General features: G+C 41.0%; 1 protein-coding gene across 7 annotated transcripts in view; it reads left to right on the top strand.

The window, feature by feature from the left end:
- Positions 1-1,813: 1,813 nt before the first annotated feature.
- Positions 1,814-19,371, top strand: part of PPP1R13B (protein phosphatase 1 regulatory subunit 13B) — a 64,489-nt gene continuing 46,931 nt past the window's right edge. For 2 of the 7 annotated variants that reach the window (XM_081909466.1, XM_081909467.1), the window contains exon 1: positions 13,654-13,855. In XM_081909466.1, coding sequence (XP_081765592.1) covers positions 13,730-13,855 — 126 coding nt within the window. In that variant the 5' untranslated portion in view covers positions 13,654-13,729. The other 5 variants (XM_081909471.1, XM_081909470.1, XM_081909468.1 and 2 more) reach the window with 5 other exon arrangements.

Below are 19,371 nucleotides of genomic sequence, written 5' to 3' on the forward strand. Positions count from 1 at the left end.
CAGGGGTACCTTTACCTTTACCTTTCTCTGTGTGTGTTTGTGTGTGTGTTTTAGGATTCTAGATTGATCATGAAGCAACTGATTTGCAGGAAGCACAGAAGAAGCAATCCCAAATCATAAATGTATGCGGATAAATTTTCTCTACCGGATTTCAGGTTTTGACTATCCTTACATGGGCAGATCTGGCCCAATTCAAAAGGCAGAACAGGTGAAGGCAGAACAGAAGGGTAGAGGTGACTGGCCTTATTTTTTGAGTTGCAAGGGGCTATGATTTATCTAAAACAGGAGGCATTGAAGTGAGTGGTAGGGGTGGGAAAACCTTTCCCCTTCTGGGTAACATGCAGGGGGCGGGGAGGCATGGCCAGAGGCAAAAGTGGCTGCAGCAATATATGTAAACACTACCTTTGTGCAGTGGACTAAATTCTACACACATAACACGCCCTTTTATCCTTGCAGGCAAGCAAGAGGCATGAGCAGAGTTCAAGGACACATTGCAGGCAGGCAAAAACATTCAGGGAGGATGTGAAGCAAGGGAACCTGTGCTGGACCCTGCTTAGGTTTGCGAATGTGCTAGAAGTTTTATTGCAACATCCACAAACTGGGAGAGAGGGGAGTAGAAAGATGTCTCTCTACCCACGCAAAGCCACTTAACTAAAACAACACATTCCACCAGGGAAAACAAATGCACCAACTCCCCAAAAATTCAACATGGAGAAGAAGGCTATCAATGGCCCCAATGGCTATGCTCTGCCCTCCACAGCAATGCTACCGAATACCAGTTGCCGCAAAACACGTGAGATCTGCCCTTGCCCTCAAACCTGCCTTTCCCCCAGGTGGCTGTTTGGGCCCCTGTGGTGTGCTGGGCTAATGGGCCCCATATTGGATTGATTCGATTTATTATACGCATGCGCCGCTTTTCATTCAAACGAATGCCAAAGCGGATTACCAAGGGTGCAAAATCGACCACATGACGTGACACCATAGCTGTCAACTTTTCCCTTTTCTTGCGAGGAATCCTATTCGGAATAAGGGAATTTCCCTTAAACAAAGGGAGACGTTGACAGCTATGCGTGACAAACACAGAGAATTTGAATGGCAATGCCCATTGATTTGGGGGAGAGCTCTATTATTAGATGTGGGGTGCGAAGGGGCCTGGGCCCCTAGGAGTTGGCTCCTATGCAATCAACAACAGTAACAAGACCCAACATTTCATAGTGGTACCTCGGGTTATGTACTTAATTCGTTCCGGAGGTCTGTACTTAACCTGAAACTGTTCTTAACCTGAAGCACCACTTTAGCTAATGGGGCCTCCCACTGCCGCTGTGCAATTTCTGTTCTCATCCTGAAGCAAAGTTCTTAACCTGAAGCACTATTTCTGGGTTAGCGGAGTGTGTAACCTGAAGCGTCTGTAACCTGAAGCGTATGTAACCCGACGTCCCACTGTAGAGTGTCACAAACACAACACAAATCACGTAGAATAATTAGCTAATCCCCATCATAATTTCAATCTGGAAAACACTGTTCACAAAGCAGGGCTGCTTCTTCTTACTGCCCAGCTGCCAGCAAAAGGCCCTAACAGGTGAGTGCGCCCGGCGGGGTGGGGCTGGAAAGCGACGGTGAGGAACAAATTGGCGGGGGGGGGAAACCCCGATCGCTTACATTTGCTCCCCCGCGCGTCACGTGGAGCACCAAATCCAGGTAGGCAGGCGCGCGCCCGCCCCGCTCGCATTCCTTCCCTCCTCCTTCCTCTCCCCCGCCCGCCGTCCTGCGCCGCGCCGCACCACGGCCAGCCCCGCCCCCTTTTCGCTCCCGCCTCGGCCAATGGGGATCCGCCGCCATTAACCCTTCCCGGGGCGGAGCAGGGCCGGAATTCTGTGTGTGTGAGTGTGGAGACTGAGGGAGGAGGGGGAGGGGGGAAAAAAACCTGAGGAGAAAAAGAGGCGGCGGCAGCAGACGCGGAGGAGGCCGCGGCTTGGATTCCGACGGCGACGGGAAGGGAAGCCGCAGCTGCCGCCGCCGCGACGACTGAGGAGAAAAGGAGCCCTCCCCGAAGAAGGCTGGCCCTCCGTCCGGCTCGGGTGGGCAGCGCAGCCGGCAGCAGGCCTCGTCCGCGCCTCCCCACCGCCGCGCGCCCGCTTCGCCCCTTTCCCTCAGAGCGGAGTCTCGGCTCGGGCCTCAGCGGCGGCGCCGGAGATGATGCCGGTGAGCGGCGGGGCTGTGAGGGAGGCGGGCGGGCGGGCTTCTCTCCCTCTCTCGGGCGGGATAATCCTCCCGTCTGTCTGTCCCGGCGGAAAAGGGCGGCCAAAGGCAGGCGGCTCTCGAGTAAAAAGGGAAAAAACCACCTCATGTGCTCCCGCCTCCTCGCCTTTCCCTCGATCCCGAGCGGGGAGATCTCAGGAACGGCTCCCTTCCTCCATCGCCTATCCCAGGAAACGGTACAAAACGCACGCCAGGGAGGGATCCTGTCAACCCCTCTTTTCGCGATCGGAGCCAGGCTGAGAGGAGGATTGAAGCTGTAAAGGGGGAAACGAAAAAGCCTAATCCGTGATGATTAAGGCTAGCACTGGGTTGTGGGGCCGGCGCTGTTTAAAATAACGACAGGAAGGTTGATTTGTGTTTTTTTTTGGTCGCCCTTTTGTGGGTTGATTGACGCTGTCATTGTTGTTGGAGGAGGAAGGGGGAGCGTAATCCAGGCGAAAGAACTGCGAGGTGTGTTTGCTTCCTGGCCTTATGGGTCGGGCATTGTTTTGTGTCAGCCCCTGCTGCCTCTGAATGGGCACCGCAGAAGCACCTGGAGGTAGATGGAGATAGAAGGGAATAAAAAGAGCACGAACGGGCTGCAATCCGATGCGCACTTGTGTGTAAGATCCACTGGGACTCGGAATACCTGCGCCTTAGTTTTCGTGCCTGCTTGCTTTTGAGTAAAGACCCACCGAATACAGTCGGGTTTGATTATTTCCAAGGAAAGATGCATAAGGCCGGGCTGCGGAGTTCCCTGTTAACCCTTCTTTGCATGCATCACTGCTATTTCTTTATTAAAAATGTGCGATCTGCACGCCCCCCCCCACGGGATATGCATCTATAGCTGCTGCTTGCGTTTTCCGCTGCTTATCTCGGCATCAGTGAATATAGGCTTGCTTTGCTGCTTTGACTTTTTATTGCATTGGTAGGGTATTTCATTTTAAAATGGTTGTTTCTCTGATGGCCCGCTTTGTTGTAAATTTATTTCGATTCCATGGGGAAATGCTTCATATTAATATGTGGTTTATTTATAGCTAGTTCTTAATGTTGATTAGTGAATTATTCATTTGTTGGGTTCGGAAGATTACCGTATTTTGCCTCAATTGCTCCCCAGCGTTTAAAGAAAAGGAAACTTGGAGGAAATCTGAATCGGAAATTCCAAAATAATTCACCCTCCTAAAACTCAATACTGCAGGGATTCCCACCCTTAACTATATGGAAGTGAGATAATGCTTGGGTATGAGAAAATAAGAAAGAGTAAGCAATGAATTAGGATTTTTTATTATTATTTCTTCATGCTGAGAAGAACACAGGAAGTAGTATAAAGGGGGTTTGTCTGTTGCAGTGGTAATGTGTGGCTTAAAATGCCCCTTTTGTCATACATTGTAAGACAAATACACATTCTCTCCCCTTTGTTGGAAATCTTAAAAAAACAGTCTGTTAAAATTCCAGTCACTGGAATGAATGGATTTACAGAATTTGGTCATGATCTAGGCCTCTGAAGTGGAACACATATACATGCATGTAATCTTACTGACTTTAGCTGCAGTCCATTAACCAGTTCCTTTGGAAGAGTATCTCCCATGACTTACTCGCCATATTCCAGTATCGGTGTTCAGGGGATTTCATCCCATGAGATGTAAACCATGATAGTGTGTGTAGTTCTTCTAGTATGCTCATGTAATAGCCTTTGTCAAGGCTGTAGCTTATGAATTTGAGATGATTGTATATGTTGTTAGGAGGGAGCTGTAAAACAGGCACAGTCAGTTTTACAAGCATAGCATGCAACCTGAAACATGGCTTGCATTTTCTGTCTCTGGATTGCATGTATTTTAATGCATAACTCTTAAAACAGTGTTTCAGTTATTATTTTGCTTTTTGTTTTAAGCTAGTGATTCATTAATGCCTATATTTTGTATATATTTTATTCTTATATTAAATATTATTTTTTGTCATATGAGACTGCAGTAACAGCAATGACTTTTGAATGTTACTTCATGTACCTTTCAGAAACATTTTAGTAACAATGATCCCTCTGTAAATCTGATACTTCATACAATTACTGCATTTCCAGTTACATTTTGTTCAATCTAAGTACAGTACTAGATACCACCCTGAGGTCCATTGGGAGGAAGAGTGGAATATTAAGTAAATTAAATAAATAAATGAAACAGGATTTGTTTTCCTTCCATGGTATGAAGTAGTAAAGTGATTTTCTTGATTTTTGTTTGATTTTGTATCTGTCATAATGCAGAAGATTATGCATAGAAAGAGTAAAATACTTATAGTGACTCTGAGTCCTGACCTTCAGCACCAGGATGTTCCTGTTCTTGGCTTCAGCATAAATTGCATATATACAGAAGTATGTCCAATTGTCTGATACCTCGCTTTGTGAATGAGGAGCTCAGTACAAGCAGAGTTACTTTGAATTGACCACAGCAGCTTTGAGCCTATGGCAGCTATCCACAAACCACTTAAAATAATTTAATCCTACTCAAGCCACGGTGGCAAAGCTTTATTAAGTGCGTACATTTATGTTCTGTAATAAAAAGGCCAGTATCATTGGGTATTGCAGTTGTTAGGGGTAATACACATATGCACTTAGGAGCCCCCTCAAAGTTGTGTTGTACCACATAGACATTTGCATTGCTGCATTACTGGGTGGGGTAGGAGGATTAAAGGGTTGAACTGTACAGAGTATCTCCCCTCTCCTACTATTGCATCACAGACTCATTTCAGTGTGGTGGAGCAGCTTTTCCTTTCAAAGCTGGTTTACTACCAGCATTCTGGCCAGTTGTAGCTTTCTCTATCTTAGTCCACCACCCTCAATTGCATTATTTTCCCAGTTCCTTGCCCTTACAGACTTTAAGACTGGAGGATTCACATTGAGTAGGACAGGAAACTGAAAGAGCCTGGCAGGAGCAGAACTGTGATGTTTGAGAGCCAATGTGGTGTAATGGTTTGAGTGATGGACTATGATGTAGGTTCAAATTCCCACTCAGCCATGAGGTTCAAATTCCCACTCAGCCATGAGGCTCACTGGGTGACCTTGGACCAGTCAAAATCTCTTAGCCTAACCTACCTCATAGGGCTGTTGTGTGGATGAAATGGAGAGGAGGAGAACCATGTACACCACCTTGGAAGCTAAAGCTAACTTGGAAGATAAAGGTGGTATATACAGTAAATGTAATAAAATGTTTAATGAAATGAAAACCTTAACAGGAGCTGTGATGGGTATGAGATTTTCAGAAGCAGGGAGCTCAGTTAAATCAAAAGTCCAATTCTGTCCCAGTCCTTTCTCATCATGCTGTGACTGTGGCCATGTTGGAAAGCATTGGAGCTCTAAAAAAAACAATGTATGGATAAACCCAAAGAGATAAATGTAATTTTGTAGAATACTGTTTTGAAGTGATATGGGTAAAATTGATCAGAACTATATTGGTGAGGTCCTTGTAGTTGTGCTTTATTGATTTTTATTTTTTTTAGCATATATGGTAGATGAAATGTAATGGTCAATTGCTACTCTAGCAGCATGCCAAGAATGGAATCTAGAAGGTGGAGTTATGCTGATGTAGGGTGGGCTTGTGATCAGTAGACTTGTGGGAGGAACTGAAGAGTCTGCAATTGGAGACACTGCTGAGTGGGGAAGACCTGCCTCTGGGCACAAACACTGGAGTTGTCAGGAGAGGGGCAATACTAGTTTGCATCCAGTAGGACTGTGAATGCTTTCAATTTGCTTAAATGGAGAAAATAAAGGGTTTGTTCCTATTACAGAAAAACAAAGAACTGGTGTTGGGGAAACCAGCACCTTTGGCACTATTCTCCAAAAGACTCCGGATTGCACATGTACCCCACTGGTTATGTTGACAGGCATCTTAATAGAGTAGATAATTTTTTTAATGTATGCATATACATGTATTTTTAAAGCACTTCTCTGTGTTCATCATGCCCCAACATTACATTTTTGTCATGCTAGATTGTGACAAAGGAGAGCTGTTGGAACTCTGTATAGAATACACAAATCCACAGTGCTTTCCTTCCCCCTTCCCTTTTATTATCTCTGTTTTTGCTCATTTCCCCTTCACAATCCATCACTCTTCAGTCTCATTGCTTCTCCTCTTATGTGTAGGAAAGACCCTCTAAGGTAGCATTCAGTCCGGACACTGAGATCCAGCGCAGTTCCCTCATTACGAGAACTGAGGTTACAGGGAATCAGGCAGAGGGCCTTTTCGGTAGTGGCACCCACCCTGTGGAATGCCCTCCCTTCAGATGTGAAGGAAATAAGCAGCTATCTTATCTTTAAAAGACATCTGAAGGCAGCCCTGTTTAGGGAAGTTTTTAATGTTTAATGCTGTATTGTTTTTAATACTCGATTGGGAGCCACCCAGAGTAGCTGGGGAAACTCAGCCAGATGGGCGGGGTATAAATAACAAATTATTATTATTATTATAAGATAAGATAAATCCTAAACAATATGGAACCATTGAGGTGGTGCCATGTTGTCCAATATACTGTCTTGAATTTGATATTACAGTATCTTACATCAAAATAGAATTTTGCAACTGTAGGCAAAACATATTAAGGACTTGATCATGTGATCACTGCAGTAAGATTGTTTACTACCAGTTGCTAGGGAGCATAAGTGGGCAAGCACTGTTGCATTCATGTCCTGCTTGTGAATAACTTCCCAAAGGCTTCTGCATGGCTTCTGTGGGAACAGGATGCTGGGCTAGATGAACTAGCAGGGCTCTTTTTATGTTCTTGCTATAACAGTACCTGTTGGATTTCAGAGCACTAAATGTAATTCTTTTGGCCTTTCCAATATAATATGGTGGTGTTCGTGGGAAACTTTTGGAAATCGTTTTTTGTTGTTAAAATAAAATTTCTATTGACAGTCTCAGCCATTTTTCCATATGTTGAGTAGAAAGCAGAAGCAATACTACTGTATTTTGGATTAAGTTTGCATTGCTATTCTACCCAACTCTTGGGAAACCCTAAAATTCTATTATTCTAACCTACTTGGTTCTAGGGGATGTTCTTGAAAACAGTCTTTAGTTTTGAGGTCCAAATTTTAACAAGAATGTTCACAAGCTAGAGAAGATTTGGAAGGCATTAATATAATGGGTTTCAAATTGAACACGCACCCGTAATAGAAAGCAGTTCACTGACTTCCTTTTGAACTGAGAGGGTTGGGGGTGGGGGGAGAATTACAAGACTGGTAAAAATAAAAGACACAAACATGTTAGTCAGAGACCGTGCTTTTTGAACTGAGGGGGTTGAGAAAAAGAATTACAATATGCAAAAATGTTAGAAACAGTGGCAGTAAGATAGTTAATATTGCTGAGCTATTACTTTTTCAAAATGACCCCTTTGACTGTAAGAGTGGCAGGACAATAAAAGTAATTGCTAAAGGAAGGTGTGAATGAGTATTCCTTCAAGAGGCCTGACATATTTTTTTTCAGCCATATTCTGTGGATGGTAATTGATTTATGCTTTGGGGCAGTATTGCCTATTAGGCAGTATACTATGTATTTTGCCCTACCAAAACATGGATTCAGGTATCCAAGAGTCTGGGGTTGTAATTATGCAAATACCTAGTAAGCCTAAATCTACAGCAGGGTGACACTTTTATTAGGACCAACAAAAATGGGAAAAAATAATAAGCCAGCTTTCAAGTTCTGCAGAGCTCTTTGTCAGACACAATATTAAACAGTGTGTGTGTGTACGTAAGTTGGGAGTGGTATAGTTGCTCCTCAAGTCTGCAATTTATAACTATCTTAAAGAGGATCCAAGGAGGAGTGTTGTAGGCATAATTGGATTAGACTCTTGAGATACAAGACAGCATGTAATGCTTCTATTTTGGGGCTTTCAAATAATTTAACCCTTTTTTGCCATTTGTAGTTGTATGCGGCAGCTTACTTTTTGATTTCTTTTTTTAAAGAAAGGTACTGATTTTTCTGTGGGTTTAGAATATTTTATGTATTACTTGTTAAGTTTGTTTTATACTGTATTATACTATTTTTGCTGCCTTTGAGAAGTTTTCTAAAAGCTTGGATATTAATTTATTACATAATAAAAATACGAAAGTATTGGAAGAGAGTTAACACGTGAAGCAAGACAGAGACCTGTATTCATGAGGCAGAGAGTGAGATGGGGCCAGTGAAGATGTAATACTACCAACGTCTTAAGCCTTGTTAGTAAATTGGAAGCAGGCCTCCTTCCCGAATACCTGTCCCTTACCATCTTTAACCACAGTTAAGCGTGAGTCAGCACTGATATTAATGATAACTAATGCAAACTAGAGTGGAACTAAACATTTCAAGGGAAACACTACATTTCATTTTCTAACCCATGTGCTTGTCTAACCCTGTGCTTGTCACATGAGTACTGTATAGTAGTGGGGACACTACCAGGGGGAAATTGGCAGGTCCAAGAGGAGGGGGAGAAAATAGACACTTGCATGTGCATATGAGGCATATTTTTTCACATATGCAGTGGCATTTTAATACATTTTCAGTCTTCTTCCAGGAAAAATGGAATGGGTTAGCAGCAATGCCTTCCATGAGTCATACATGGAGTTACACAGTCTTAGGAATCTTTTTGTGATATATTCAGCCATTGCAGCATAACTGTCTGTCTGTAAGAAATAAAGGTAAAGTGTTTTGCTTGTGCAGCCAGACATACCTTAGTTGCCTATAAAGAAATATTTCATGAGCTGTTTCAAAGGTAGCAAGACTAAGCCAAAGTTTCTTAGCTGTCCAGTTAGTTAGGCACTTCAGAATAAAGTAATGGGAGTTACCTATTCAGTTCTACAATTTACTTCAAGGTTCTGAAAGAAACATGAATGCACCAATAAAATAAGATGCAGCTCCATTGTGTCCCCATCTCATAAGAGCATAAGAGGAGCTAGATTATTTATTTATTAAAAATTATACCCTGCTTTTCACCATATATGGGTCAAAAAGAAACCTAAACAATAAAATTATATATACATTTTTGGAGTAAGAGTGGAAGTGACTAATTAGCTGTCAGAAGGCAAAAGTAGACAAACTGGAAATGGCTAATGATGGGTGTAATTACAAATGCATGAATCTTTGGCTTAATTAAGGCACCTGTTCATAACTTTAATTAGGGATCCCTTCTATCATGGGTGTATAGCAGACTTCCTCAAACTTGGCCCTCCAGATGTTTTGAGACTACAATTTCCATCATCCCTGACCACTGGTCCTGCTAGCTAGGGATCATGGGAGTTGTAGGCCAAAAACATCTGAACGGCCGAGTTTGAGGAAGCCTGGTGTAGAGAGCCAATATAGAACTAAACTTGGTTATGTCCAGGTTCTGGAGTTGGCATTGTTAGGCAAAGAGCCTTTGATCTGAGCTTCAGGGCATTGCACAAAAAGGGGTTGTCCAAACTAGGTAGTTAGACAAGATATCAGTTGGAAAGGAAGCATGATGCAAGCAGGCTAGAGCCAAATGCAAGAAAGAGTAACAAGCCAGATAAGAAAGCCTAAATTGTTGTCCAGATAAAGTCCTGTCATAATCTGGAAGCATTTATAGCTAGGTGGTCATGAGTCAAATCAATGGACTATCTAAGGGGTGGAGCGATACAGGAGCTTGAAGGGAATAGTACTGCCCTATAGCTTTCCACTGTGTAAGCTTCAGTGGCCAATAATAATGGACATCAGCATGCAAAATCACAAGCTCCTGTTTGATCCCATGACCCTTTTTGACCATAATTCCCCTTTTACTTGAGCAGAGCACTTGAGACTCATTCACATGTATTTATCCTGAGATAGCAAACCCTTATCTTGCTTCACTCTATAATTTGCTTATAGTATCAAGGGATTACACAAGGACTTAAGTGAGTTTACATTGAAGTAGTGATATATAGAAGTTTTTGTCTTTTCTTAGTTTGCATAACTGACAAGGTATGCAACATGACCTCAGGTATGTAAAGGTGGATGAAATTCAGGAAGCATATATAGTTGAAAATCTCTTATTCTGGCATGCAACAATTGCTGATTCACCATAACAATCTTAAGTTAACAATCACTGAAATAACTTCAAGTTTGTGTAAATAAGCCTTTAGTGATTGTGTCCTATGGTTAATTATCTAAGAATAATAATAAAAGGAGATTTAGAATTGATATGCTGCAGATTTACTGTATGTGAATTACTTAAACGTAGTTTGAGGTGTAGCACCAATATATGAAAGTATTAGGTTTAAAATATCCTTCTCCATGGTTACCAGACCTCAGTTCCAATTCCATAGACTGTTTCAACCATGAGTGTGATAACTAGCGCTTGGACTCAAACCCAATAACACTTTTCATTTAGTATGATTTGCTGCCATGCTGTGTTGAAGGCACTAGTGTAAGTGTCTTGAGCCATTGCTTAAATAAACCATGAAATCCATCTCAACATGTTTCTCTGAATGACTTAGAAGATTTGCAGCTTCATTTGCTCCTGTATATATCTGCTTTGCCTTTTTATTTTATGGCTATTTTGTAAGTACAATTTTAGATTCTTTGATGCAGAAAAAGACTATAGTAGGGGATGAAATCTCTGTGGTGAGTGCATGCACATCTTTGTTAAAGAGAACTGTGTGCATACAAAGTATTTGTGCATGTATAATTTACTGGATTGGAAACCATAGGTGCAAATCCTGCACTTATTAACTGTGTAATCTTTTCTTTCTATCTATCTAGTCTGAAGTAAGCACCACTGATTTCAGTGTAACTTACTTTTAGGTAAGTGTGGTTGTAGTCTTAGACACACGTTCAAGTGAGGATATGCAGTCTATCCATACTTCTTTGGTTTGATTCAAGTGCAGAGTCTGATGTGCATTTAAATTAAAATTGCATTTTTGTGCTGGTTTTGTTTTTGTTTTTTTGTTTGGTGCATTGTGTATGACCAGATTTGGATTAGGGCCAGTAGGCAAAGAAAAAAAAATACTTGGTGGCTGATTTGGGTATTTGAACCACATCTTGTTTGCTATCATTTCGAGCAGAAAGCTGTTGTCTTGACTATGTTTGGGGATATGTTTGAGCTAGCATAAAGCCAGCTACCTTTGGTATGTATAATAATAATAATAATAATAATAATAATAATAATAATAATAATTAATAATAATAATTTATTTATACCCCGCCCATCTGGCTGGGCTTCCCCAGCCACTCTGGGCGGCTTCCAAAAGAATATTAAAATACTGTGATACATCAAACATTAAAAGCTTCCCTAAACAGGGCTGCCTTCAGATGTCTTCTAAAAGTCTGGTAGTTGTTGTTCTCTTTGACATCTGGTGGGAGGGCGTTCCACAGGGAGGGCGCCACTACTGAGAAGGCCCTCTGCCTGGTTCCCTGTAACTTGGCTTCTCGCAGTGAGGGAACCGCCAGAAGGCCCTCGGTGCTGGACCTCAGTGTATCATGTGGTTCTACTTTCGGAAGTGAGAAGAAGCATTTTGTGGTTTTGTATCTTTCAGCCATCAACAGATCAATTAGTGTATCTTTCTAGAACTGCTTTCTAAATTTTATATGAAAATGTTCTTATTTCCAAAACTTAATCTTAGCTGTACATTAACAGAGTAGTCCTATACATGTTTTTCTAGAAGTCCTATTGAATTCATTGGGACTTACTCCCATATAAAATGTGTACAGGATTACATCCTAACTAAATGCCTTTGCATTTCATGTCCCAAAGTGAAGAGAGAGTGGGAAAATAAAACTTTATTGCTTGCATAAAATAAGTAGAACTTGACATGAAGTAAAATGAAAGATGTACTGTACTAATTATTTACAGTCTTGTACTGTTTTTATAGCACCACCTTCAGTGTAGATCTGGTTTTTGAGTGAGAGCTATAGACATTGCAAGCCTATCCCACCACAAAAACACCTATATTAAAGTGCTTCTAAATCGTTACATTTTTCAAAGCCTGCTTGAAGCTGCTTAAGAAGGAGAAATGGTTTATTTTCCTAATTAGCCCTTGGGGTGAGCTGTTTCACCTATTTCATTTATGGTACTAAATGAATAATAGTATACTAGGCTGGGCAAATATGGCTATCTGGCTTTGTAACCAATGTTTGCATCAAGGAATGAACTTGATTTTACTTGGTCCACATTTTTCTAAACTAATATCTAACTTTGGCTTAATGTGAACACACAGCATGCTCAAGAGTCTCCGCTTTCCTCCCACCCACATTCCTGACCTTGCTACACCAAGAGAAACAAACTATAAGCCTTAGTTTGTTGTGTTGTCTGAACCTGGACTTGTGGGTTGATTCTCTCCTAACCACAAATGGTAGTCAATATATATTCTTCTCCTTCCTGGTTGTGGTCTGTTTAGGGAAAAACAAACCATGAGTGCACAATACAACAAGGAAGGGCTTGTGGTTTGTTGCAAAGTGAGGACTTGGGGGCAGCATGCACCAGTGTGTTGCTTATTCATGCTATACCCAAGTTAAAGATTTATGGTTTAATGTAAAATGTGGGCACAGTCTCAATCTCTTGAGCAAAAGTAATCAAAAAAGTAACTGTACAGTAATTACTTTTATATTTTGTGTTAAAAAAACCCCTAACATCTTGAAAATCCAGCCAATTAAATATCAAAAAACATGTGCTTTATGTAGTTGTAAGCAACAATTTTCCCAGTTGCTGACATGAATTCTGCGATCTGGGGTACTTTCTCTTCAGTATATAACAGTCCTGTAGTGCTGGATCTTAATTTAGGAGCTTCTGTCCATGTTCCATAAAAAGTTTGATGCAGGTCATTTATATGGGGTTGATGTCATGCAAGCTGATACCATTTAATGGGTGCAGATGATGGAGGGGAGGCATTGTTTGAAATAACAAAGAGAGCTAATTTGTGCACCAAGTCACAGATTTCCTGACCCTTGTATAAATGCTTACCACTGTTGCTATTCCTTTGTCACTGCAAAAGGTTAGCATGTTTGATCATGGAGATACATTTGCACATGCTGCACAATAATGATTGCTGCTGAAAATAATTACTGCTGTTGATATCTATTGATTTTAGTATATGTATATATAATTGGTAGTGAGAACTGTCTTCTATATGGCAGGTAGTAAACAGACTAAATGCTACATTTCTAAAGAGGGGAAATTTAAGTTTCCCTACTTATGTAATAATCACTTCCAAGTTAGCCCATCTTTTAAAATGTGACACTGCTTAAACAGAGGCAGCAGTTAGTACAACTACACACTTGATGAAGAGAGCTCCTCATGTAAGGTTACCTAATTAGGTGAAATTCAATCCACCATATCTACTTGCTGTCACAACTGTGCTCTGCCTTGTTTCATTAGGCTGTCTTATCTAGGCACGTCACTACCTCTTGTATTCATATAGCTGCAGACCAGACCAGAATATCCATTTAAGTAGATTGTAGCACTGTAGCCTTTGCACAGAAACTGTTTTAGATTCCAGCTTTCACTTTTTAATTTCATTTTTAAATCTCTCTGTGTGACTTTACACATGAGGAACATTCTAAGAATGATTGTACAAAGCGTCTTAAACACATCAAAAGAGAGCATTTGGCAACTGGGGAGGAGCGGCCTGAAGCAGAGAAATGGGAAAATAGGCAAAATAATGAAAAAAAAGGTGAGAGCTAGTTAACATAACTTATATTATTGTGTGTGTGTGGTTTTTGTAGCATTCTTTTATAGGAGTGAACATTATCTTGTGATTCTGAGCTTTTAAGTGAAAAACACTGTTTTCCTCTGTAGAGGTTTGCATCCGTCCAATGATGCTGTCTTTGTACATGCACTTTTTTGGAAAGTTGTTTTGCTGGCATGTTTACATTATGTGTGTTTGAATTCTTTTAAACAAAAGCAAATTTTAGAATTTGCTTTCAACCCTATTTTCTTGTTCCCCTAGCTTCAGTGGCGTAGCGTGGGGGGTGCAGGGGGGGCCGGCCGCACCGGGCGCAACATCTGAGGGTTAGGGTTAGGGGGCGCAAATCCACAGGTTAGGGGGCACAAATCCACGGGTTAGGGGGCGCAAATCCATGGGTTAGGGGGCGCAAATTACTTGCCTTGCCCTGGGTGCTGACAACCCATGCTACGCCAATGCCTAGTTTGTAGTATATTCATAATAATAATAATAATAATAATAATAATAATAATAATAATAATAACCACCAGAGGTTTGTGAGAAACAGCTGTCCTGAGCATATATCTGTATATGTTTCTTCCTCCTATTTATATTCCCCTGTAAAGAAAAGCATTTTGCTAATGATCAACCGCTTCAGTCAGCAGAATTGGTACTACTATAGGTGCCACATAGTACCCGTTCTGCATTTGTAAGAACTCAATTGTTGAGTGTGGCAGCACCTGCACTTTGGAACTCCCTGCCTATTGAGATCAATCAGGCACCTTCACTGTACTCTTTTTGACACCTGCTGAAAACATTCTTGTATAGACAACAAGCCTACCAAGATGCTTAGAAAGCTGAGGTAATTTTAATCTGTTTTAGTATTTTAATTTGTGTATGTTTTAAAGAAGAGTTGTGAATTTTTCTCAATTTTATTGTTTTATCTTTTTGTAAATCACTTTGAGATTTTTTAATAAATGGTGTATAAATGGTAGAGGTAGTTCATCCTTTTGCTAATGTTCATAAAAAGATACTGCTGCCATTAGTCACATTATTAATATCTGTGAATAAATGTTTTTTGGAGAAATGCAATTTCCCTGGTGCAGGGGATCTTTGTTTGTTGTACTGAAATTGGTGCTTATCTGGAGAATTCATAAGTGACCTGGCAGCTGTCTCCCAATCTTCTGATTTGTTTCATGCTGCCGTACGAATGACAGAAAAGACTCAAGAGATCTGTATTAGCTTGGCTTGGGGGGGGGGCAGTGGCGTAGCGTGGGTTGTCAGCACCCGGGGCAAGGCAAGTAATTTGCGCCCCCTAACTCGTGGATTTGCGCCCCCTAACCCTAACCCCCAGATGTTGCGCCCGGTGTGGCTGGCCCCCCCTGCACCCCCCACGCTACGCCACTGGGGGGGCGTATTTGTAAGTTGGAAAAGCAGTGCACCATGTTGCAGTGAACAAGGACTGCATAGTTGTGAGATTGGAAAGGTTGGCTTGCGTAGTTTAACCTTGTAGCACTGATTTGGAAGGTCATGCCTTAGGCTGTTTTCATAAGTAACAGAACAGTTTTCGTATTTCCTGTGTCTATAAATGGAATAAAAAAACCTACATTACCTAGAATACTCTTTCAATGTTAAAATGGCTGCCTTCATTTTTTTTAATGCTTTATTAACAATCACAAGCGTTACATTTCAAGGGGAAATACACTCTTTACATCACTTGTGAAAACACCCTTTAGGTCATTTCATTGTTTTGTGTTGTTGTTACTCATTTGTGTGTGATTCATTTTACTCTTTTCATAGATTTATATAACTGAATCTTTATATCCCAAGTAGAGAAATGTGCCCCCAAATTGTGTGTGGAGACTTGCTTGGGTTTAACTGGAAATACGTTATCCTTAGATTAGCTAATTAGGGCTCCATTCGACTTGGGTCTCAAATAAGATTTTAAACTTAGCCCCATTCCAAGCAAAGGACCCATTGTGTTTAGGATGGGTCCTTCATCACTTATGGTAGCATACTGGGTGCACGTACTGCAAAAGATACAGTACAGTTCTTATGGATCATGACATCCTAGGATCTATGATAACTACATCTTGTGTCTAAGATTCTGCACTGGCACCTGGCAACTTTGCAAGGATCTTAACATCAGCAGGATCACAGGTTCCATAGATCTTGTGGCTTGGAAACTAATGTGGCAGTACGGATGGGCTAGGGTTGGGGGGGGCGTTACTGATTTTGTTTGTTACTATGTTAGATATTTTTGTGTTTTTGTATTGTAAATTGCCTTGTAATCCTCGGATGACAGGTGGTATAGAAATTTTAATAAATAAGTAATAAAATAAAATTAAGCCTCCCTGTTGTTTCCTGATAAGTTTGGATAGTGAAAGGAAGTGGTGACTGTGTTTTGGAGGGCTGGCACTAAGCTGAGCCTAACTTTAGAGTAGGGGTGCCCAAACTTTTTTCAAAGAGGGCCAGATTTGATGAAGTGCACATGAGGGCTGGCCAAAGGTGTTGCGCTTTTTTTAGTATTGAAGTTGCTGAGCTTTTTTTTGGATTTTACCCCCGGTCATATACTGACGCGGGGGCTGGATTAAATAGACTAGAGGGCTGGATTAGGCCTCTAAAACGGACTTAGGACATGCCTGCTTTAGAGGTTGGCTTTTATTTTAGCCTGGGAAAGGGGGCATTCTGCGCCATACTTAGAAACAATGGCTAGTGGAAATGTGTATGGAAATATGACCATAAAATGGACTGGGAAGTGAGCAAGTGGCTTCACTTTTCCTTCCCTCTCATGCTGCAATCCTACATATACTGACCTGGGAGTAAGCCTCATTGAATGCAGTGGGATTTACTTTGGAATAGACATGCATAGGATCCTGCGGTAAGTTCCTCTGCTGTCTCCTTTCCCTCTTCCCTTTAGCTGTAACATGTAACCATGTTAACTATATACATTTTTACACATACCTTTTTATGGGTGCTAGGAATGTAAATAGATCTTTGCCAAAGGTGGCTATCGGTGTAATTAATTTCTGCTGGCACTAAGGTGCTGAAGCTTTCCTAAAGAGGAAGAGTAAAGCAGTACTTAGGTCCAGGATAACTTAGCTAACACTTCTGCCTCCTTCCTAGGATCTGAGGGAGAAATGGCGTTTTGTGTCTTGCCCGCCATGGAAGCATGCATGACAGACAGACAGCCTTCCCAGTGGCCACACCCAGATCCTAGAACACCCTGTGAAATATGGTTGGCCCCATCCCTTGCTGTTTAAGTCCTTTTTATTCCAATAGACTTTTTGTTCTGTGGGGGACAGTGCATTTTATCATTCAGTTGCTGGTCCTCTTCTTCAATGGGTGATTTATAGAATGATTTTTTCAATGGAATTTGCAAGGGCAGGATGTACGTATCTATAAACAATCCCTCCCCCCCAAGTTAGATATTGCATGTTCCACAAACTCTAGTGTATTGCCTTCCCTTCTCTCAGTTTTCCTGCAATACATAATTTAGGTGGAGAAGATGGGCATGCAGGCATGCAGAACTGTGGAGAATATATAAATTGTTGTGGATATTTTATAATTACTTCAAGTATCTTCTATTTTTGTAGCACTGCATTGGCTTCTGAAGCAACTTAATGTGTCCATAGCAACATGTAATTGTATCTTGCTGACAAAATGTTTAATATGTTAGGAATCAGTACATACTCATGAAGACGTGCATAAATTTTAAAATGTACACCACACTAGATCTATAATCATTTATCCTTTCTGTCTGCTGTTGGAGGTAGGCAAGTGCCACTCCAGAGAATATAATTCATTGTTCACAGCTATCTAAAACTTAGACGACTTACCTATTTTATGCAAGTTTATTTAAAATAAAATAAAATACTCCTATCCATAGACATGTTGAAAGGGACTGGTTTGATAGGCCAAGGCAGCCAGGCAGTGTTTCTGTAAGTTCTTAGACTTTGTAGAATAAGTGTAGCAGAGTGGAGGTAGAGATGGGCTTCATAGTCCATATTTTGCAAAGCAACTTAACTGCTGTTATGAGCAGAGGTTGTTAGATAGCTGAATGTTCCTGCCTCCATCACACACCTCACCCTGGCATGGTCTTTCTATATAGTGGAGTAGTGTTGTTACTAATTGGTTTCTTGGAATCCTTGCCTTCCTTTTGCACAGGTGAAAACTTTGTTAACCATGAACCTTTATTTTACAGTATTTATATATTTAACAAAGTAAATTAAGGAAGGGGTTTCAAAACTTTTAAAATTTGGTTATGTCTTGTTTATATCACCATCTAAAAAAATCAATAAAATTTATTACATAATATTTTAAAATGGAGGAGAAAAATAAAACAAATCCTTTATATTCCAACTAGGAAAATGCCCACCAAATTGGATTTGTTTTGGAATGTATCCATGCAACCAGAACATAGGGTCAAACTCTGGATTCTTACATTTGATGTTGAATCTTCCTACAGTCGGGGCTCCCCTCCAGCAAACCTGCACTGCCAGCAGTAGTATTCTAGACTGCAGAAGTCACAGAGTGGGAAGAAGCACCTTGAATATGGTTCAGTTTCATAGTGAGGAGCAAGGGTAGTAGGAGCCTGTTAAAAAAACCCGCACACATATCCCAGCTCAGCACCAGTAGGCTAATGGATGCCGTATCTAGTGCCTCATACAGTAAAATCCATACACTCCTTCTATCCTTCATTTTGTGGACAAAATGCAACAATTACTTTCTCTCTCTCTCTTTTTTTGTTGCAATCTAAATTAGAAAAATTCACCATGGCAATGAGAGCTGGCACAGGAGAGCCCAGGCTCCCTCTGTTGTCCTAGACTCTCAGCTAGCAAGACTTAACCCCAGAGATTGAAGCAAGTGATTTTGTAGGCAACATCAGAAAATCATTTTATTTAAAATGCAGCTAGCTTAAATAATCAGAGATGGTTTCTGTGATCAGAAATATATAAAGTTACAGTAGCTTTAATGTTCTATAACAGGAAGCCTGGTTTTCATGTTTTTTTCCTGGAAACATGAAGTCCATACACAATGTCACATTTGCAAGCAACCCCGATAACCAGGAAATCTCTTAAAGGTTAACTGTTGAGTTGATTAAGCATTGTTTTTTAAAAAGTCAGAATATGCAGGTTGCATTTTGATAGCTTGTTCATAGGGAATTCCTTTTTCTGTTAACAAGATATTATAAAGATGCTATTTGGATTGAAATGCATTGAAACGTTGAAAACCCAATTCTTTCCTATGTGAAGTCAGATAGGAAATAGGGAGGGAAATCATGTACTAAAGTTGAAGATAAAACAAAGTTTTTCTTTCCTCAAGTTCTAGAGGAATGCAGTCCTGTGGGTTTGACTCCCCCCCCTCCTTTTAGATAAAGATGTGTTTTTCTTTGAAAATCTTAATGAAAATGGCAGTCCCACTGAAATGTCTGAAGTATTGCTTGGGAACTTGTCTCTGATCCAAAGAAGTTAGTTTGGTATGCCTGAGGGCTTAGACACACCCAGGGGTATTTTTTACTCCCT

The sequence above is a fragment of the Podarcis melisellensis genome, assembly GCF_964234715.1.
Source record: "Podarcis melisellensis genome assembly, chromosome: 1".
Lineage (NCBI taxonomy): Eukaryota > Metazoa > Chordata > Lepidosauria > Squamata > Lacertidae > Podarcis > Podarcis melisellensis.